Source organism: Echinops telfairi, unplaced genomic scaffold, assembly GCF_000313985.2.
Source record: "Echinops telfairi isolate 266 unplaced genomic scaffold, ASM31398v2 ScPeMD7_2291;HRSCAF=2852, whole genome shotgun sequence".
Classification (NCBI taxonomy): Eukaryota; Metazoa; Chordata; class Mammalia; order Afrosoricida; family Tenrecidae; genus Echinops; species Echinops telfairi.
In genome coordinates this window covers 5000873-5023918 of record NW_022106189.1, presented here as the reverse complement: position 1 = coordinate 5023918, position 23046 = coordinate 5000873, and the positions used below count along the sequence as shown (strand labels likewise).

At 43.2% G+C, this 23046-nt stretch overlaps 1 protein-coding gene across 1 annotated transcript in view; it reads right to left on the bottom strand.

Moving 5' to 3' along the window:
- LOC101650659 (periphilin-1-like) overlaps positions 1–23046 on the bottom strand; it is a 59160-nt gene that overhangs the window by 26845 nt on the left and 9269 nt on the right. Inside the window, 1 exon segment of the mRNA XM_045293886.1 lies at positions 22687–23038. Within this exon segment, the coding sequence (XP_045149821.1) occupies positions 22687–23038 (352 nt within the window).

Here is a 23046-nt window from a genome sequence, read left to right as displayed (position 1 = left end):
TCATTTGGTTTCTTGACAGCTGCTTCTGTAAGCATTGATTGGCCCCAAGTAACATGAAGGCTCTGACAATGTCAATCTTTTCTCTTCTTATCAGGATGTTATCTATTGGTCCAATTTGGAGGACTTTTGTCTTGTTTACATTGAGTTAAAATCTGTACTGAAAGCTAGTCTTTGATCTTCATCAGCAAGTCCTTTAAATCCTCTTTGCTTTCAGCAAAATTTTGTCATCTGCATATCAGTTTGTTAATGAGCCTACTTCTAATCCTAATGTCCTATTGTTCTTCATATAGCTCAGCTTCTTGGATTATTTGCTCAGCAAACAGATTGAATAAATATAATGAAAGAATACAACCTTGGCACAACCTTTCTTGATTTTAAATTATCCCCTTGTTCGGTTGGACTTCCTTTTGGTCTGTGTTTAGGTTCTACATGAGCACAATTAAGTGCCCTGGAATCCCCATTCAAGGCAATGTTATCCATAGTCTATGGGAATATCCTGATAGATCCATTCCAACATACCAATTTCTCTAAGTTTTTGGATGCCTTCCTCTACAGGGTACCAAGGTAGGTCAGGTACTTCAAGTTGGTTTAATCTAGGCCATCTGGCAGTCCATGATTCATTGAAGCAACCAAATAAAGAATTAGATCCTCTCTTAACCTCTCTCGCAGAGACATTGGGAGAAGAGTCTGTGCTTAGGTGTCCCATATCCAGAAACTCAGACCGGTCTAATATTATATTTGCATAGTTGAATCTTTGTACAGTCAATATACACAGTAAACATCTTTTTGGTTTTCTTTGATTTCAGCCAAGATGAATCTGATATCAGCAATGATATTCCTCATTCCACATCCTCTTTTGAATCTGGTTTGAATTTCTGGCAGTTCCTTGATGATGTACTGTTGCATCCATTTTTAAATTATCTTCAGTAAAATTTTATTTGTCTGTAATATTAATGATATAGTTAGATAATACCTAAATTCTATTGGATCATATTTCTTTGAAATGGGCACAAATATGGATTTCTTCCAGTCAATTGATCAGGAAGCTGTCTTCCAAACTTTTTGGCATAGATTATATCCCTTCAATACTATCAGTTATTGATCACAATGTTTTCTCCTGCAATACTGGAACACCAGCCAATTATTTTTGATACAGTGACCCTATGTAATCCTTCTATCTTTTGATGATTCCTGCATCATTTAATATTTTGACATAATACCCTTCACTATTGCAAATGGAGGCTTGAGCTTATTCTTCAGGGTTGTTGTCTTTTATCTTTTTTCCCAGCTTGAGAAATGCTTAGCATGTTCTAACTTTCTGATTTTATTACTCCAATTCTTTGTTCATTTCATCATAATACTTCATATTCTTGAGCTGCTCTTTGAAATTTTCTGTTTGACTCTTTTACTTCATTGTTGCTCCCATTCTCTTTGGCTACTCCAAAGAAAAGTGGCCCATTCCAAAGAAATGTGACTCAACAGAATACTCAAAAATAGAACATTATTGATATTACACAAAAGTAAATTTTTCTAAAGATCATTCAACAATTACTACAGCAGTACACTGACAGGGAGCTGCCAAGGGTTCAGACCAGATTTGAGACTAGTTTGGAGATTCTAGCAGGGGAGCGCAGCTACTTGTATACCCTTGACCAAAGGATGGTCCTCCTATCGGGGAAGGTCATCCTCTTCAACCGAGGTGCAACTTCAGGAGGGATGCACATGGAGCGGTGAGGGAGGGAGGGGACACCCGCCTAGTCAGCCAGATCAGCCGAATCAACCCAGGTGATCAATGGGGTGACAGATGTTGCTGCCAGATTGCCCTCACATCCCAGACCAGATTTGGAAGTGGATGTGAAACAAGAGAAATTATTGCTAATGTCAGATGGATCTTGGCTTAAAACAGATGATACTAGAAATACGTTTACTTGTGTTTCATTGACTATGCAAAGGCATTCGACTGTATGGACCATAATAAACTGTGGATAACCTTGAATGAATGGGAATTCCAGAATACTTCATTGTGCTCATGTGGAACTTGTACATGGATCAAGAGACAGTTATAGAAACAGAACAATGGAATACTGCATGATTTTAAATCAGAAAGGTGTGTGTCAGGGTTGTATCCTCTCACTAAACTTGTTCATTCTGTATGCTGAGCAAATAATCAGAAAAACTGGTTTATAGAAAGAAGAATGTGATACCAGGAATGGAGGAAGGCTTATTTATTAACAACCTTTGGTATGCAGATGACACAACCTTGCTTGCTGAAAGTAAGGAGGATTTGAAGCACTTGATGATGAAGATCAAGGATTGTACCCTTCAGTATGGATCATAACTCAATGTAAAAAAGACCAAAATCCTCACAACTGGACCAATAGATAACATTGTGATGAATGGAGAAAAGGTTAAAGTTGTCAAAGATTTTGTCTTGTTTGGATATACAATCAATGTTCATGAAGCAGCATTCAAGAGATCAAAAGACATGTTGCATTAGGTCAATCTGATGCACAAGAACTTCTTAGAGCACTGAAAAGCAAGGATGTTACTTTGACCCAAGCCATATCTCTTAGTCCAGGCAGACTAGAAAAACCAAATCCATAGAAACTCATGTGTGTATAAGAAAGAGGTTTATATACAAAAGCAGTTGAATATTGAGAAAACATCCCAACCCAGTCCAGTTCAAGCCCATTAGTCCGATATTAGCTCATATGTCCGCTACCAATATATAAAGTCCTCTTCAGACTCATGAAACACATGCTATGATGCTGAGTGCAGGACGATCACAGGTCAGCGGGTAGAAAGTCTTTGGATCCAGTAGTGGTGTAAGTGTCTCAGAGCTGGAAAGGGTCTCCATGCGGCTTTTCCAGCTTCCAGGGCTGCATCAGGGTAAGTCCATGTGGCTTCTCCAGCTCCCAGGGCATAGTGCCGTGTGTCTTGTCAGTAGAGCATCTCCAAGGGATTGAACTGAGAAAGAGAGAGAGACAGAGAGAGTGAGAGAGAGAGAAACAGAGAGACAGAGAGAAAGAGACAGAGAGTAGTGTCTTCAGCCTCCAAGGAAGAAATACCAGGAATTCCTAGAATTCTCAGAAAACCATGCCCACACAGAGGCTTCGTTGGCTATTCAATGAATGAGAGTCTAGACTCCACCCCTTCACTTGTAATCCTCTCATGTCCCAAATTGACACCAGATTATGTAACTACCACACCGTAGTACTTTCTATTGCCTCATATGCATGTAAAATTTGAATAAGGAAGACTGAATCGATTCATTTGAATCACAGTGCTGAAGAAGAATACTGAAAGTAGAATATTGAATTGTTAAAAGGACAAACTGTCTTGGAAGATGTGCAGCTAGAGTGATCCTTAGAGACAGAGATGGTAAGACATCGTTCGTCTTACATACTTTGGACATATTGTCAGGAGAGATCAGTCCCTGAAGAAGGACATCATGCTTGGTAAAGTGGAAGGGCTATGAAACAGAGAAAGACCCTCAAGGAAATGAATTGGCACAATGGCTGCAACAATGGGTTCAGGCACAGGAAATATTCTAAGTGTGGTGCAAGAAGGTACAGTGTTTAATTCTGTTGTGCACAGGGTCACTAAGGGTCACAACTGAGCAGATGGCACCTAACAGCAAAACAACCTTGGCTACTCTACATTCAAGAGCAAGTGCTACAGTATCTTCTGATATTCACTTTGGTCATTTCTTTCTTTCCTATCCGTTTAATGACATTTTGATTTCTTCATGTATGATGTTCTTGATGTGATCCCATAGCTTAACTGGCCTACATGTATAGTTGCTGTTGGAAAAGCCATTTATGTTGTCAAACAATGGTATTTGCAATGAAGAAATTGCCAAACAATGATATCTGCAATGAAGAAATGTAAACCTTTATCATGAGAATTCCAGCTTCATTTTTATCAACAGTCATTTTTTCCAACTACTCATCCTTACTTTTTGTTTCTAACTTTAGCATTTAGATCACCAGTAATTATCTATGCATCTTGATTGCATGTTTGTTCAATTTCAGACTGAAGAAGTTGGTAGAATTATTCAATTTCTTCATCATTAGCTTTAGTGGTTGTGTGTAATTTGAATATTTGTAATAACTTGTTTTCCTTGTAGGTGTCTAGAAGTGCCTATCTCAGATAGCTCTATCCTTCAAGACATCTATCTTCAAATGTTATTTTTGACAATGGGTGCAATGCCATTTCCATGGACTTGTCATTGTTGGCATAGTATACCTTACGATTATCTTATTCAGATTGGTCATTATCAGTCAATTTTAGCTAACTATTGCCTAGGATACTGATTTTTGGGATTTCTTTCATTTAGATTACTTTACTTTTCTTAGATTCATACTTTATACATTCCATGTTCTAATTCATTAGTATGTTAAGTTTTATTGACATAATTTGCATATCATACAGCTTAATATTTCAATCACATTAAAGAGATTTGTACAATCCTCACCACAATTAGTCTTAGAACCCTTTCTGTATTCTTGCACTCATCATCATTAGGCCATGTTCTAATTATTATTGGATATCTGCAGTGGTTTTTTTCTCATGCCTCATCATAAATGAAGGTTCCAAAATCTCTGCTTCAACCATGTAATTAAGTTTAACCCTCGTCTGAGGAAGCAGCTCTCCTTCACTTGTATTTTGAGTGCCTTCCAAATGGAGGGATTCATCTTCTAATACTATATGCTTCACTACTATTCATAATGCCTACTTCCTCAGACTGCCTATTCCTTCTTCCCATCATTTTAGGGAATATTAACATTTTCACAACGTTAATTCTTCCTATTCACGAGCAGGGTATGTTCCCCTATTTATGTAGGTCTCTTTGGTTTATGTAGTAGTGTTTTGTAGTTTTCTTTTCATAGATCTTTTGTATCTTTGGTTAGATTTATCTTTACGTATTTCATCTTTTGGGTGTCTATTATAAATGATATTGTTTTCCTAAGAATAACATATCATGTTCGGGATTTTTGTATGTTGATCTTGTATTTTGCAGACTCGATTTTCTTGCAGTCTTTGAGATTTTCTATGTACAGTATTGTATCATCTGCACACAGAGATAGTTTACTTCTTCATCAACTTGGATGATTTTATATCCATTTTTGGCCTTATTTCTCTGGTAGGACTTCCAATAAATTTTGAATATGGGTGGTAGTAAAGGGTATCTTTATTTCCTGCTCAAAAGGGGAATGCTTAAAACCTCCCTCTGATGACTAATATTGGCCATTGACATTGTGTGTATGATCTTAATTTTGTGGGGAAATTGTCCTTCTATTCCTATTTTGTTAATTATTTCTCTCAGGAAAGGGTATTGCATTTTGCCAAATACCTTTTCTGCCTCAATTGATATGATCATGTGGTTCATTTCCTTTGTGGGTTACACTGTTTTTCTAATGTTGAACCATCTTTGAATTCCTGGAATAACTCCCACTTGCTTATGGTGTATTATTTTTCTTTTTTGGATTTCTTTTTGGATTCTATTAGATAGGATTTTGTTTGGAACTTTGGTATCTGTTCATGAGTCATATTGGCTTATAATTTTCTTTTCAGTGATGTCAGTGCCTGATTTTTGTTTCAGGGTATTCTCACTTCATAAAATGAAATTAGGAATATTTTATCTTTTTAAAAAAAATTATCTGGAGCAGTTCAAATAGGATTGGTGTCAGGTCTTCTCTGAATGCTGGGTAAAACTCACCAGTGAAAATGTCTGGACCAAAATCTAGTCTAAGAATTTTAATGACCTGTTCAAGTTCTAGTTATAACTGTTGAACTTTTCTTGTTATGTTAGTCAAGTATCATGTTGAATTAGTTAGTTTATTGTGCCAACCTGGCCAATAAACACATGTGGGTTTTTTTTTTGTTAGACATATGGGTTACTGGGTTAATGTTGGACCCACGGGCTTGGGCAGCACTGGGTTGCATTCTTGATGCACAGTTAACCATTATATAAAACTCTCTTTTACATGAGTTTCTGTGGATTTGCTTCTGTAAAGTACCCAGACTAATACATTATGGTACCTTGGGAGTGGGGTACTGGAGAAACAAATCATAAGCTAGAGAGTGGATGTTTGTTTGCCCTCTCCCTCATGGAAGTTTTCCTTCTTTGTCTAGCCAGAGGTCAGATAAAGCCATACTATTTACTCAGTTGCTTTTCTGGGGAAAATATGGGAAGTAGGAAAATAGAAAGTTTGTTAGTCCACTTGCTTCGGTCATTAAAATTTGATCTTTAAATGGGTTTAGGCCATGTCTGTAAAAAAACTTTGAAAATATATGTCCCATCCAGTGCTTTGGAGTACTAAGGAACCAGTAGTCTTTGTCAGAAGCTGGAAAAAATCTGGAACCATAAAGAAAACTCCTCTCTGGGACTGAATGTTAAAGGGAGCCTGTGAGCAGGCTGAAATGCTTGCTAGGTGACCACCTGGATCTTCTTGTTGAGTGGAAGTGGGAGAAATGCAGCAATAAAGAGACAGGTTGAGTTTGGCCACTGACACCTATGGATTTGGTTTACAGGGGGAAAAAAGGAGAAGACGAGAGTGGGTTGACTGCTCTATGGTTCATGACCTAGCCTGAGGGGGCTAGGCTTGTTGAGTTGGTGAGAGCCCATGGTCTAAGGCAAGGTGACCAATGGGCACCCTGTGGAGGCTGAGTGAGGCAGCCCACATTGAGTTGACCAGAAGCCGACCAGCGGAGATTTTTGAGCCTGTGAACTGGTGCATATTGTTGCTGACTTTATGGATGGCCTGTCCGGATTTGACTTTGCTTATGGATGCAGACTTCACAAGGTTCCAATTGGAATGAAGACTCATGTCAAAAAATATGATTGTCTTCTCAGAGAACTGGGTTAATGTAAGTGGGCAGTATATAAATTGGATACCCAAAATTGGAGGAGATAAAGGCATGAAGTGGTTGGCTTACAAACTTCCATAGGTGGGGGAAAAATTCACAGGATTATAGGGTTGAGGTGTAGGTGTTACTTAATTGCAATTGTGATGCTAAAGAATTATGTACAGGTGCCAGGTTGGCAAAGGGTGGATTGAATTAGTTTATTGTGCCAACCTGGCTGATAAACACGTGGGTTTTTTTGTTGGACATATGGGTTAATGGGTTAATGTTGGACCTACGGGCTTGGGCAGCACTGGGTTGGGATGTTTTCTTGATGCACAGTTAACCATTATATAAAACTCTTTTACATGAACTTCTGTGGATTTGTTTCTCTAAAGTACCCAGACTAATACACATGTTTAGAAACATCCATTTCTTCCAATTGTTAAATTTGCCAGAGTACACTACTTCTGGGTTCGGTAATGCACAATTGTACAGTTGAGATATATAAGTATTATATTAAAGTCATCGAGAGCATGAGAGATAATACAATAATACAGTCAGACATATTACATGGTAGCATTGCTCACCTCTGCCCAGCTTGGTGGTCCACGTGGAGAGAGGGGGAAGGGAAGGAGGGTAAGGGAACAAGGGAGAGGGGAGTGACCAGGGAGTGAACAGCAAGGAGCTCAGAGTCAGAGAGAGCTCTCTATTGCTGACTCACACCTATATACCTTTTGGGGGCAAGCCAGCCCACTAATTACAGGTAGAGACATACATCGCAGGGCGGAGCTGCATTATAGGTTACACACAATGAGAGGGTGGTCTAGGGGGTGGTCTCTGGGTCTCCATAGGAACCATTATCAGTAGAGTGAAAACTCCTCCTACAGGAGCCTGTCCATTGTCCCCAGAGGCAGGGAGCAGGCCCACCCCTGAGGTGGGATGAGACAGCAGTCTGCCAACTGATTGCCTTCAGGGGAGGGAATGCCTGCGCATCTGACCTCCCCCCACAGGTAATATCACAACAGAGTCAATGGAAATAAAAAGGATAATGATAATTTCTGGAGCACAAGAGAAAAGTGAATGGGTTTATGCTGACAGCCTTCTTCCGGTCATCTGTAAGTATACAGCCGCTTATTCTCTAACTGTGTCCTCTGCTCTCAAGAGCGGTGCAGCCCTCAACACATAGCCCAAACTTACTCTTGTAGCCCAAGCTTGGCTCAGTCTTACTTGCTAGTTTCTGTTCCTCCAATGCTTGGACATTTAAGTGTTCCGAAAGGTACCTTGGAAGAAAGGCCTGTCCATCTTTTTCTGAAAAATCAGCTGTTTCAAAACCCTACATAGCCCAGTTCTACTCAGACACACTTGGGCTCATGATGAGTTAGAATCGACTCAGTGACAAATGGCCTTGCAGTTCCACACATGGATGATATACATACACATCAGTGACCCCATTTCTTGACTACTCCCTGCCCCCAGGAACCATACCTGGCACCGTGCTGAGGGAGAGAGAAGACTTTCTGCTTCTGTAAAGACATATAGTCTTGGAAACCTTAAGGAATACTTTGACTCTGTCCTATAGGGTCATTGGGAGGAGCCCTGGTGGCATACTGGTTATGAGTTGGGCTGCGATCCACAACATTCACAGTTTAAAAAAAAAATCACCTGACTCCCACTTTGCTGGTTGAATACGTTCTTGCCAGACCTGGAGCAGGAAATGCTTACGCAAGTAGAGCCAAGTATTTCAATACTTTTACAAACACACCCCATGGTTGGCCAGGAATATCAATCACCCTCCCAAGACTGGAGAGAGACCTGCTCTTGTTATGAGCTGCTGTCGTGTTGTCATGATCACTCATGGTGATCCCATGGTCAAGGGAATGAAACACTGCCCAGTCCTAGACCACTCCACAGGGCCATGTTATCCAGCAAGTTTTCAATGGCTGACATCTGGAAGAAGATCTCTAGGTCATTGTCGTTTGTCTTAATCCGAAGTGCCACTAAAAAGGGGTCAGCATCACACATACACAAGGCTCCATTGGAAGGAGCTGTTGTACATGAAGTATATTGGCTGGGGGTTGAAAGTGGATCTCCCACCTGGAAAGATTATTCTGTCGCTGGACCTTCAGTGCCCACCAGGAGAGAAGGAATGAGGGTAGTTAGACTCCTTCTTGCTCTGTCCAAGGAGCAATGAGTAGCTCTTAGCCCAAAGCTACATGATTTTCTTCTCAATATTTCCTTCTCAGAAGATGGTCCTGCTGGCTGGGGCAGTTGCTGAGTGAGGCAGGTGTCTAGAGATATATTTATTCCCGGGGATGCCAGCTGAGGTCTGGTGATGTGTCCTTACTCCACAAACAAGAACTATAATCTTTATGTTTGCCAGATTCTAGACCTCTCCTATGTCACAAGTGGGGTATTCTTGTTAAATTCTGTCCAACTGGCTTTCCTAGGCTCCTTGTAGACTGTGTTCTCGATGCTAACAGCCTTTCTTCAGAAGAAGCCACGTTCCTGAGAGAATTTCACTTTGCACATTGGCAAGTTGAATTTGATTGTGTTATCGATTCTCGTGTGCTACAGAATGGGGCTCAAGAGTTTTTGCTTCGACCACATGTTCACAGACATTTCATCCCTTGCTGTTGACTCACCTACAGTGGGGTTACTAGATTCTCCATAAGCAGAGGTTATCTTCAAGGTTGGGGAGCACCTCAGGATTGTTCCAGTAGAACTATATAAGTGGTGTGGGCGTGGTAGGGGCTTGGGCCACATTTAGGAAAGTAGAGGGGCAGAGAAAACAATCTGGATTGACACGTGGCTGCAACAATGGATTCAAGCATAGGAACAATTGTGAGGATGGTGCAGGACCAGGCAATACTGTTGTTCATAGGGTCGCTATGGATCAGAACCAACTAGATGCACTTCACAAAAACAGGTGGTGATGGGTTTGACTTTTGAGCCCTGTGCATAGTGAGGCTCTCCGACAGCTGATGTGGTTTAACAGTAGGTGAGGGGGCTGGCTGCAGCCAGAGGGTGTGTGTGTGTGTGTGTGTGCCTCTGCCCCAGCACTTGCCCCATTCTGGGGCCCTGATGCTAATAAACAATGCTTCCTCCATGCCTGGGGCTTCTGCAAGGCTCCATAGATTAAGGGTATAGGCATTCATGGTTAGTGGCAGAATCCTCACCTTCCATACTTGATTCCAGTTTTGATTCCTGGGCCAATGTACCTCAAGCACCGACACTGCCTGTCTACCAGTGGTGACTTGTGTGCTGCTATGATGCTGTGCAGATTTCTTTGGAGTTTCCACACTCAGATGGACTAAGAAGGTGGAGTGCAAGTCAGCCTGCCATCTTCAGATGTCTGCTAGTCACAATGCAGGACCGGATGTTTCATGTTATTGCTATGGGGCCACCATGAGTCAGGGACTGACTCAATGCAACAAGGTGTGACAGTCCTGCGGAGGAGCTGGCCTCTTCCTAGTGTGGCCTCTGCTGCCCAATCCCCAAGTTGAAATCCAGGCAGCTTCACTGCAGGGAGGCCTGCATGCTCTGCTGGGTCTTGCACCTGCTTTAATGCTCATGTCACTGTCCTGGTTTTCAGAATGATTTTTGAGCATGATATCTCATATTTCCATCATATACTGGACCTTGCACAGTACAGTGCTGGCCCTCATTAAAATCCTGTACGAATTAACATGAAGCAGAACAACAACAACAAAAAGTCAGGCAGCGCGTATATCACCTAAGTCCATGTGAATAAAGTTTAAAAGCAGGTCAAATAATCTATCTAAAGGACTAAAGTCAATGGTTCTTGGGGCTGGGAACAGAGGCATGCTGACCAAATCAAATTCTCCTTAACTCACTGCCATCGAGTTGATTCTGACTCATGGTGACCCTATAGGGCAGCCCCCTGTGGGTTTCTGTGATTGTATCTCTTTCCAGGAGTAGAAAGCCTCTTCTCCCTCACAGCAGCTGGTGGTTTCCAACTGCTGACCTTGAAGTTAGCAGTCCAATGTGTAACCACTATGCCACCAGGGCTCTGAACAGAAGCATAGCTATGACTATAGCACCCATGGAGTTTAGTTTTAAATCACTGACTGATGTCTCACAACTGGTGATGGAACCTGGCGGGGACTAGAAGCTGCTCACTGGTGGCCCCCTGTCCTCGGGGCACAGGCCACACCTGCCCTACTATAGATATGCCTCTGGCTGAGAAGAGGGATGATGGGAGGGACAAGTGATAGTAACCAAGGTGGGCCTTGGGATCAGGTGACACAGGTGTGCTTACTCAGGAAATCCATCAAGCGGTGCATTGGGGAGTTGTGGGCTTTGAGACATGCATGTGTTTTTCAGTGCCAAATTAAAAGAAGATGTGTGGGAGGAGCTACCTATAATAAAAAGAGAAGCACCCTTGAGGACTGTGTTAAGCTGGGTCTATAAACACACCCAGTGACATCCATCTATGTATAAGAGCTTTATATCAAGAAGCAATTATATAGGAGGAAGACATCCCAGTCCAACTCAAGTCAATTAGTCCGACACTAGTCCATAACTTCCTCTTCAGACTCATGCAGCCAGATGCAGTGATGCAGCATGCAAGAAGATCTCAGGTAGTTATGTGCAGTCATGTGAATCCATGTTTAGTGGGCAGGGCACTGGCAGCTCTCAGGGTCAGTGGCAGAGTCCCAGAAAGCAGAAAGGAAAAGGGGCAGAGAGCTAGCGAGAGTGGGAGGTTCCCAGGGTTCTCAAGAAGGTCTGTGGTTGTTACATAATCTGGGGTCAATTTGAGACTATTAAGAGTGAAGGGGTGAAGTTTCTTCTGTCAACCAGGGACATTCCTGTTGACAAGCCACGTGGAGCCACACTGATAGAGCCAGAGCTCTGGAGCTGGAGGAGCCACGTGGAGAGCCACATCGGCACTGAGATGCTTCCACTACCATTGCATCTACAAGACTTTCCACCCCACTGGCCTGTGATTTTCTTGCATTCAGCATCAGTGCATGGCTGGGTGAGTCTAAAGAGGAATTTACAGACTAGTCTTGACATATGGGCTAATAGCAGAGTTATGGACTTGATCTGGACTGGGCTGGGATGTTTTCTTAATGTACAATTGCTCTTTGATATAAAGCTCTTTCTTATACACATGAGTGTCTATGAATTTATTTCTCTAGTCAACCCGGAGGCCCAAGGGGGGGCATCATCAGGCTGTGACCTAATTGACAGGTTGGATTTCACCCCTACATTTTCACACATCTTCACGTTGGCATAAATCATCTAACTACCACAGGGACACTGAGAGAAGTCCTGGAGGAGGAGCTAGAGGTGGTGGTGGCAGTCATGGTGTAGTGTTCTCTGCATAGAGATAACAGACATGTAGGTCAGGAGCTAATGGCAGGGGTTGATTGATTTCAGTCTCACTCCAAATCTGAGCTTGGGCAGCTGGAGTGGGCAAGGAGTGAAAAGGCCAGCCGAAGTGTTGGGCTCTACCCTCTAGGCAATGGGAGGCTGTCAGTGGTTCTGAGCTGAGTGGCCAGTTACTTGTGGATGGCAGACTGGGGGCGGAGGCAGGGAGGGGAGGCAGGGGTCACTGAGAGATGAAGAGTTTTTCTAGGTGAACCAGTGATGATAGCTTGAGTGGGGGGTAGTAAAGAGAAAGACTAGATTCTGGAGACTTCTTTTTTGAATGGCATCTGAAGTGGTTTAAAAATGTGATCACCAATTATAATTCTCTACTCCTTGAATACAGTTGGGAGAAAGACCGGGCTTACTACTCCTGCACAGTGTTACAGTCTTGGAAACCCACAGGGGCAGTGCTACCCAGTTCTATAGGGTCACTATGAGTTGGTGTGTGTGTTAGTCTGGGTAAACTAGAGAAACAAATCCATGGACACACATATGTGTATAAGAAAGAGATTTATATACAAGAGCAGTTGAACATTAAGAAAACATCCCAGCCCAGTCCAGATCAAGTCCAGAAGTCCGATATTAGTCCATATTTCTGATATCAATCTATGAAGTTCTCTTCAGACGCACGAAACACATGCAATGATGCTGAATGCAGAAGATCACAGGCCAGTGGGTGGAAAGTCTTTGGATCCAGTGTCATTGGAAACATCTCAGCACTGCAGGGGTCTCTCTGTGGCTTCTCCGGCTTCTGAGGTCTGGTTGCGTCCATGTGGCTTGTCTTCTGCAGTGTCTCCCAGGGAGTAGCAGAGAGAGAGGTGTCTTCAGTCTCCAAGGAGGAAGTACCAGATTTCCCAGAATTCTCAGGAGAAGACCATGCCCACAGAAGTCTCATTGGCTATCTCCAGATTGACAGCCTAGACTCCACCCCTACACTCTTAATCCTTAAACTGACACCAGATTAGGTGACTACCACAGTGTGGTAGTTACATAATTTCATGTCAACTTGAAGATATAATAAAGTGGTTTGGAAAATAAAGAAATAAAAGTAAGAATGACATAGTTCTAACAAAAATAGATCAACAAATAAATCAGTAATATTAGGGAAGTTAGCAGGTGATAATAAGCCAGAATCAGAAAACATTAGGGATACAGTCTATAGCAGCCAGCCACCATCTCCCTCTCTGGTCCTCTGTCTCTCAGTGTTAAGGTCCCTTGGCCTCTGACTCTGTGGGCCCGGGCGTCTGCCCACTGCTCTGCCTCACTGTTGCATGATCTCTGTTCTTTCTGCCCCAGGGCCTCTGATTCCCCCTCTGCTTCTGACAGAGATTTCAGATGTGTTCCACTGTGGCTCTTTTCCTTGATGGTCCTGGGGATTCTCTCTGTTCCTGCTTCGGAGAGGGCTCTGTTATATACAGAGAAATGGTAAAACTGAGCAGTCCCTGAGTTAGAGAACACCATGCCTTATTTGCATAGTTTCACTCAGTCTTTTGGTGGGAGTGCTAGAGAAATGGATAAAAGGGCTATGTTAAGAAATGGGGAGTTAAGAACAAGAAAAAAAAGTTCTGAAATTGATTGTGGTAATGATTGCATAACATTTCTTGATAGGACTGAACTATTGAATTTATGCTATTTGGATTATGTCCCAATAAAACTCTTAAAAAACAAAACTAATACCAATTAAAAATTAAAAAAAAAATTAATTAAAGAACTACTTCACTTCAATGATTTTATTTGTAAGGGCCATGAACTGATTTAAAAGAGCTCAAGAAGAACTCAATTTGATTGGAAGGAGTCGGATAAAACTGATCATTTCAGAGAATGATAAATGCTATGAAGACCATGAAAAAAAGGAATTGTTGGCAGCGTTTTTGAGGAAAAGGAAGGGCTACTGTGGATGAAATATTTGGGAAATGCTCTGCCTTAAGATTTGAGCAATGCAGAGGAGGCAACCGTGCAAAATATGGGAGAAGTCCTGCAGGCAGAGGGCTGTGCAAGGGCTCAGACCCAGAGGCAGGGGCTAGCCTGAAGGATCGGAGGAAGGGAGCATGGCTGTGGCTCAGTGAGTGGTGGGTAGCATGAACCAGATCATGCCCAATTCTGGGAGGTCTTCTCCTAGTTGCAATGGGAAACGTTGGAGGACTTTAAAAGGAGAGTGATAGGATCTGATTACTTGCTTAAAAGGCAGTTCTAACTGCTGAGTGGAGAACAGATTAGGGGGGTGTGATTCAGATGTCTTTGGATTCTAGTGATAGGAAACTGGATGCAAACTGCCTAATCAATCAGGAAATTGACTGCCCTCTGGAATCATCCAGAGGTAATCCAGACTTCTGAGTTGGTTGCTTAAATCAAGTTCAGGTTCTGTCCTTAGGTTCTACTGGCCTAGACTAAGCTCTATATTAAGTCTCAGATGTGTGGTCTACAAGGGCTGCCACAGCACATAGGGTTACATGCTTCGTGCTTCCCACCAAAGGGGATGGATATATTCCTCAAGAAGCACTTATGAAAAGTGAAGTTTCTCAGAAGTCTATTCTCAAGTCTATTCATACTCTTAGAGATGCTATAGGACTGAGTAGAAGGCCAACAGGGTTTCCAAGATTGTGAATATTTATGGAAGAGATGGCCACATCTCTCTTCAACAGAGTGGCTGGTGAGTAAGGATTGGCAGCTAAGTACTTTAAACAATGGACCACCAAGGCTTTCCTTATGGGAACTTCTAATATTATGGGGTCACATGACCAGTTATGAAACGACTTCATATAGAAAAAATGGATTCTCTGTGGACTGGAGCTGAGGATGAGATCAACAGACCATAGGTGTAGGCATTGTGTCTGGGAGCATTGGCTAGCTGAAGAGAGGGTATTGGTAGCAGGGAGGGCAGCTGCCAATGCCCATTTCAGGGGCAAGAGTGGAAGGAGAAGACCAGAGAAGTAACTACTGCAGTCGTTGAAGATGGAGAGATGATGGAGTGCTGGAAGAGATGGTAAGAACAGGCGAGATTCTGATGATTTTGAGAGGTTTTATTGGCTGGATGTGCAGCGAGGAAAAGAGTTGAATCAACATTTACCCTTTGATCAAGTTATCCTTGCTTCTTTCTTTGAAGCAACTGAGTAAAGGTAGATCTAGACTAGAAAACTGGCCAGAAATAAGGGCAGAGAAATAAAGCCAGCAGACAGACCAGGTGGCACTTCCACAGGTATGCCCAAATCTATTCTTATTTGTACAATGCTGAAGAAAGAGGCTCTACCATACTACTAGAGCTTGGAGTAGAATTGATTAGAAAAAGGCCAGCTCCATTCAGCAAGCATTAACTGGGGGCCGATTGTGTATAACCATGACCCACAGTGCATCAGTTTATTGTATTGTGATGGCTTGCAGTTTGTTGTGAGACCGGAAGCAATGGCAATAGTACTTCAAACACTGGCAGGGTGATCCATGGTGAACAACTTTTAGCACAGCTCTGACACTGAGACATCCTGGCAATGCACTCCTGAGAATGGACCAATGAAAACCCTGTGGATCACAGCAGAAAACAGTACTGGAAGATGAACCCCCAAGTTTGAAAGGCGCTGTATACAGAAGCTACAACAACAGACTCTGGAAGAATGGCATGGGGTTGGCACCTGACCTCTGCTGATTTCACCAGGTGGAAGGAGAATAAAATCCAACCCTTGGCTGATAGTTATGAAACTGTGGTTAGACATGCCTCCACTTCCAACATGCATTACCAAGTCTGACAACAACCGTCCCTTCCATGGCAGTCTCTCTGTCTCTCCTACAATGGTCATTTGGAACTCACAGACAACATCCACGATTAAAAGGCTTCTTAGGGAAGTTAAGAGGTTGTGATTTGGGACCAGAAGTATTCAGGACATAGTTCTTAGGTTAGGACCACCTGTTCCCAAGCCACACCCATAGGCTTTTCAGTCGCTTGGCCCCTTGACTTCTGCCCTGCTCCAGCAATGCCACAAGATTCTTTTAGTCCTATTGATAAATGCCCCCAAATCACTCCACTTCACCTTCTGTAAACCGCAACCCAAAGGCACTCAGCTTTAGCTCTGTCGGTTGGCACACCTAGATCCCTTGATTTAGTATTTAAAGACAACCCAACCTAGAAGCAAGCCTCTGCCACTGGATGGGCTGGGGTCCCACTACTGCACTGCTCTGTGCTGTGGTCATGGAGCTGCTGCCTCTCTCTGTCACTTCTGTAGTGTCACATCTCTCTGTCTCCTTTCTTGGGAATTCAAGCCTTGGACATCCACAGGGGCAGTTCTACTTTGTTCTATATGGTTGCTATGAGTCAGAATTGGTACTCAGCCCCCCTAATTCTGAGACTTAGAACACCCATGAAAGCTTGTAAACCGGCCATTTCATGCCTTTATCACTCCATGTTTTAGATATCCAATTCTAAACTGCTTATCCCTAAAAACTATTAGGGATCCCTGGTGGTGCTGTGGTTTAAGCATTGCTCTGTTGAATGCAAGGTTGGCAACTCAAACCTACCAGTCTCTCTGTAGGAGAAAAATAAGGCTATCTTGTCCCATACAGATTTGCAGTCTTGGAAACTATACAAGGGTCACTAGGAGGTGGAATTGACTTGATGGCAATGGGTTTGGTTTTGATCAACCCAATAATCTGAAGAGACAAGCATGTTCCCTAATTTGGAGAACCTCCCATTCTGGCTGGAACTCTGGTCAAAGTCCAACCCAAAGTAAATTGTCAAATTACAGCAATGCACATCAGTTTGCAGGGTTAAAAATCATTCACTTTTCATTTAGTCGGGTTCTGGTCAACTCAGCCCTAACTGTTTAAATTAGGTCAAATGAATACCAGCTGCAAACTTTGGAGCCCACACACTTCCCTGTATTCAGACCAGCTGGTCTTTTTTTTTTCTCTTCCTTTCTCCTCCCTAGGTCCTCATGGCCTAGGATGGTGGCCATAGGCTGAAGAAGAGTCCACACAACTCCTTACATTTCAGATCAGCCGGCTCTTCCTCCACTCTGGCCTCTGTGGACCAGGGCAATGGGTGCCAATGGAACATGTTCAAACTCACCCTTCTCCTCATTGCTGTGCCTCCCCCACTTCTACATAGCGCACCATGTGTTTTACTGGCTGGCTCCCTTTAACTTTCAGTTCAGAAGAGTTTTCCCTGCTGGGCATGGACTCTTTCCCTGCCTCATTGCAACTGGTTGTGCAAAATTTAAAGTCAAACAGCTGTTTTGTTTTTCTTCCCCGAACCTGCAGGTCTTTCCTTCAAACAGAAATCTCCTGTTCTCTCAGCATTCTGGATGGGTATGACTATCTTTCAAGTGCAAGTTTCTTCTCTACCCTTGGAATTTGTATTCATTATTATGTATATGTCTTGAGCCTTTTGCAGGGTGAATCCAATAGGCCCAGTCAATCTATGAGCCATTTGGTTAAAACAACTGGCTCTTGTCCCAGTCAATTCTAGAAGCAGTTTTTCTTTTCTTGACTGCAGCACAAAATTTCTTATCATCCTTTCAACCATTATAGGTAACAATAACAAAGTAACTATCTGGTAGAGAAGATTGAACTTTAGTAATTGAAGAAGTATGTCTTTAGGGCTATATCTGTCTAAACTATGAATACTGAATGTTTCTCCTACTTACTATTGTAAGTGGAAATGAATACTGGTTATTATGATTGCAGAGAACTTGAAAGTCTACCTTACACCTATACATGATTGGATATGCTAAAGGGGGCTGGGGAAAATCATTTCACTTCCGCTCCCCTTCTTTCTTTTTCTTACAAAGTTCCATGTTTACAGGAACAGGGAGCCATTGCAACAAATCCCACTCTTGACACCAACTGTAAAACTGGTGTGGGCATTATGCTTGACCACCTCTGACTACCCAAGGGGGAAGGAGGAGAATCACCATCAGTGTTAATCCTTGGAAGATTCCTATGAGGATGAGGTCAGGCATGTCTCTACCTTCTAACTTTCTTTACTGAATCTGATACCAACTGTCCCTCTTATGGAACTCTCTACTTCCCTTCTGGGTTTGATAATTCATTGCCACAGCCATACAGGACTCACAGTTAATATTCAAGATCATGGAGTTCATTACAGACGTTAACAGGATCAGAAATCTGAGGACACAGTTCTTTGGTCAGGAGAGTCTCCTCCCAGTCTAGCATGTAGATAGATCTCTCTTTTGTTCTTGCCCTTTCAGCCACTTGACCCTTTGACTTCTACCCTACTTAGGCAATGTTACAAAGTTCTTTTAGTGCTGCCAATAAATGCCCCAGTCACTCCACTCTACCTTATGTAAGCCTTGGCCTGAAAGCACATGCAACTATAATTCTGTGAGTTGGCAAACCTAGCTCCCTCCACTAAGTACCTAGAAGCAACCTGCTCTGAAAGTGAACCCACTGCCTGAAAGTACTCAGCTTTCTTGCACTGTGGGTTGGGAAGCTCACAACTCTATCTTGTATGCTTGGTGCTCCTGACTCTACTATGCCACATCTCTCATGTCAAAGACTATGGCTACAACAGCCATATCAAGAAGAATACCATAGACTCAACTAAACCAATAATCATGAAGTGGTGAGGGAATAGGCAACATATGGATATGGATAGGAATATAAATATAAATATAACCCACACAGGGGCTGAGGAAGAAGAGAGCATCAAGTTCTAAAATAGGCGAAGTGTGGAAAAACTTATTCTAGACAAATCTTTTAAATAGTTCATACATATACTATGTACAATAGTTTAATATGTACAAGGAAAGTTTAGAATGCATCATTAATATATACACAAAATATAATTTTTAATTTTAATTCACTAAAGAGGAACAATAAAGAGCAGAATTTACCAAAATTAAATGTATTTATGTGTGGGGTACCAAGCCCCCAAATCGAACGGGTCCAAGGGATGGTTGTTTAATTGAGGGGTAAAATTAAAGAGACATCAGTCAAGATATGGCATGCAAGTGCTCACCTCCAGGACCACCATGAGTTCAGGAGCCAGGTCCATACACACACAGAGAATATATTTCCAATGAAGGCTTATATATACACTCGGGGTGTGCAAGCCTTAATTACAGTGGGGGGGCTTATCATAATACACTTAACTACATAACAGGAAGGGGTTGTATAAAAGGCATACACATAACAGAAGGAGGACAAGCTAGGGGTCTACACACAATAGGAAGGGGAGGCACTAGGGGCACACATGTGATAGACGTGAAAAGGCATATATGTAACAAGATGGGTGGACTTTGGAATTAAGATGGCAGTCTAACCATGGTCCTATGAGTTGGCTTGACCTTAGATGTCTTTGAGCTCTCCTCCGGAGGAACAATCCATGATCCTTATCAGAAAAGAATGGGCCCTACTTAGAGTGGGACAGACAATGGGGTCTGATTGCCTTAGATAGCTGACAACCTTGAGGCAGATAACCTTCAAGCAGTTGACTTCCAAGCATATAGTCAGTGACCACATGTTTGCAAACAGCACTGAGATAGTTTATTGTGCCAACCTGGTCGATACACATATGTGGGATTAATTGAAGGGTGGAGAGATAAATGGCTTGGTAAGCCTCACATTTCTAGTTCTCAGGTCTCTTGCTTTCTGATGGTTGGACCAGGGTGCAGCTGCCTTAGCCAGTTTCCTGCTTCAGCTGGCAAAGCTCACTTCCTGCGAGACATCCCTGAGGAGAATCCACTTGGACCTACCCCGATGGAGTCCTGGGTGCTGGAGCAGCAGCTGTGTGGAGACCCCTGCCAGCACTGAGATGCTTACACGCTCACTGATCTGGCTTTCCTCCTGCAGTCGGCATCATTGTGTGTGTTTTGTGAGATTGAGGAGGACTTTGTAGATTGGTGTCGGACATATGGACTAATGTTGGACTTATGGGCTTGGGCAGCACTGGGTTGAGATACTTTCTTAATGTACACTTACCCTTTATATAAAATTCTCTCTTATACACATGAGTTTCTGTGGATTTGTTTCCCTAGTTTACCCAGACTAACACAAGCACCCTCTAGCAGTCGGCTTCCATAAAGATTTATAACCTCAGAAACTATGGGGACAGTTCTGCTCTGTCTTGGAGGGTTGATATGAGCCAGAATTGACCACAGTGACTTTGGTTTGGTTCTGTTGCCAGACGCCAGATGCACTGTTAGTTGACTGGAGGAGGCGTGCCCAGGGCTACAGCACTGTCATCTCAATGAACACTGACTGAATGTTGGTCTCCAGTGTTGGATCACCCAATAAGCAAGGCAAGCATTTTTTCCATCACATAAAAAATTCTGCTTCAAGTTACGGGTGGCATTTATCACTCTCTTAAACCCACGGCCCCAGCCTACCGAATAAAATCCTATTTCCTAATGTACAATTCCTAAGAGGAGTGGAAGATCCTTGGTGATGCAGTGGTTACAAGTTGGCTGGCTGACAGCAAGGTCAGCAGTCCGAAACCACCAGCCACTCAGCAGGAGTAAAGCCAGGCTTTCTACTCTTGGCAACAGAGTCTCAGAAACCTCCAAGACAGTTCCATAGTTCCACTCTAGCTTATAAGGTTCTCTACAAGTTAGAATTGACTTCACGGCAGTGGCTAAGTGGGGATGGAGCACCACCCAGTAAGCGAGGTAAGGAGGTAAGCACAGCTTGCTTGTGTCCATTTACTAATTGGTAATGAACAGTTTTTTGACTGGACCAGCTACTGCTGTGCTTGTGTGGAACCTGTACATGACTCAAGAAGCAGTTGTGTGAACAGGACAAGGGCGTACTGCATGCTCTAAACTCAGCAAAAGTGTGTGTCAGGAACAGATCCTCTTACCATACTTATTCAATCTGAGCAAATAATCAGAGAAGCTGGCTTATATAAAGAAGAATGTTGCATTAGGATCGGAGGAAAGCTTATTAACAACCTGCGGTATGCAGATGACACAACCGTGCTTGCTGTAAGTGAGGAAAACTTGAAGCATTCATGATGAAGATCAAGAATTGCAGGCTTTAGTATGAATTACAACTCGATGTAAAAGAGACCTAAATCCTCACAGCTGGACCAATAGGTGATATAATAAACAGAAAAAAGGTAGTTGTCGAAGTTTTTGTCTTCCTTGGATCCTCAATCAAGAGATCAAAGGATACATGACATTAGGTAAATCTGCTGCATAAGACCTTTAGAATGTTGAAAAGCAAGACGTTACCTTGAGGACTAGGGTGAGCCTGACCCATTCATGGTATTTTCCATTGTCTCATATGCATTGAAAGCTGGATATTGAATTAGCAAGATGGAGGAAGAATCAATGCCATTGAATTATGGTGCTGGCGAAGAATATTGAACTTACCATGGATTGTTAAAGGATAACCCAGTCTGTCTTGGAAGAAGTGAGGCCAGGGTGCTCGCTTAGAGGCAAGGATGACAAGACTTCATCTCAAGTACTTTGGACATGTCAGGAGAAACCGGTCCCTGGAGAAGGACAATATGCTTGGTAGTGTAGAGGGGGAGAGAGAAAAAGCAAGGATGGATTGACAGGGTGACTACAACAGTGGGCTCAAAGTAGTGTGGAATTAATTTAACAACCAGTTTGCTTCTTGATTGGCATCCTCTCTTGCAATATTCTTCACTTTTATCTCAGCACCATCAGCTGTCTGTTATCCTTAAGCGTCTTTTCACTCTAGGAGTAGGGTCCACTAGGTAGGCCAACTAGACAATAGCCAATGTTTTTGAATGATATATTAGAAACATTCTGAACATATTATGTCCATCTTTGATAAATTCCCTTCTGCTTTTGCTGAACTTACAGTAATTGTTCTGATAACATTTTTAGCTCTTTGAATGCTTTAAGTCTTAATTCATTCATATCTGGTGGGAATTTGGGGCATAACACAAAGACGAAATGAAGGCGAAGGTGTCACCTTCTAGTTGTTTACAAGTATAGTTCTAGTTTTTTTATACCGATGGATGGAATGAACGTTTACTACAGGCTCATAGAATACACTGTTGTGCAGACGAACGTTCAAAAAGAGTAAGGAAAGCAAATTTGTGATTTCCACATTAGGAGATTAGCTGCCCACCTTGGGGAGAAGCCTGATTACAAGAGCCATTTTAACAACCGGTTCGCTGAACTCAACAAAAAATTAGGTATGGTTCTGGGGAACCCGTGCTAACTGGCTGAACAATTATGAAGATGGCGCAGAGCCAGTCCGGGTTTCACTTTTTGTGCATATGGTCGCTATGGGTGGGAACCAACTGGAAGGCACCCAACAACAACAACCAGGTTGTTCCCTGGGTAATCCGTCCCTGGTGTCCTCCGTGCGGAGAACAATGCTTGACTTACCATAAGCAGTTCGAGCAGCTTAAGTGGGACAAATGCATTGAGAAAATCTCTTTCCAGTCAACTTTCTGATAAACCACGCCCCCAAAGGACCTTGGGGGCGGGGCCAAAGAGGCGGAGTACGCGCAAGTACGCACGCCTCCCGGCGTGCCGCGCGGGGCGGGGCTTGCCGGGGGTGCGGAGGAGGCGCGGCCGCCGCGGAAGTCTGTTACTGCCCGGCCGCTGGAGAGAGACCACCTGCGCTCGCCCCCCGCCTGGCCTGCAGCGTGGGGCCCGCGGTGGCGGTGACAGCAGCTGGCGGCATGCGCCTGTGAAATGCGGCCGCGGGCAGCCCGGACCGGAGTCGCGGCCGCCGCAGCAGCGGAGAGCGCGGACGCGGCCTTCTCAGCCCCCGGCGCGCAGTGGATGAGGGCGAGCAGTAGGGCGCCAGGCAGCCGCCGGCCACGCCGCTTCCATAAACACTTGTTTAGGACTCGTTCGCCTCGCTGAGCCC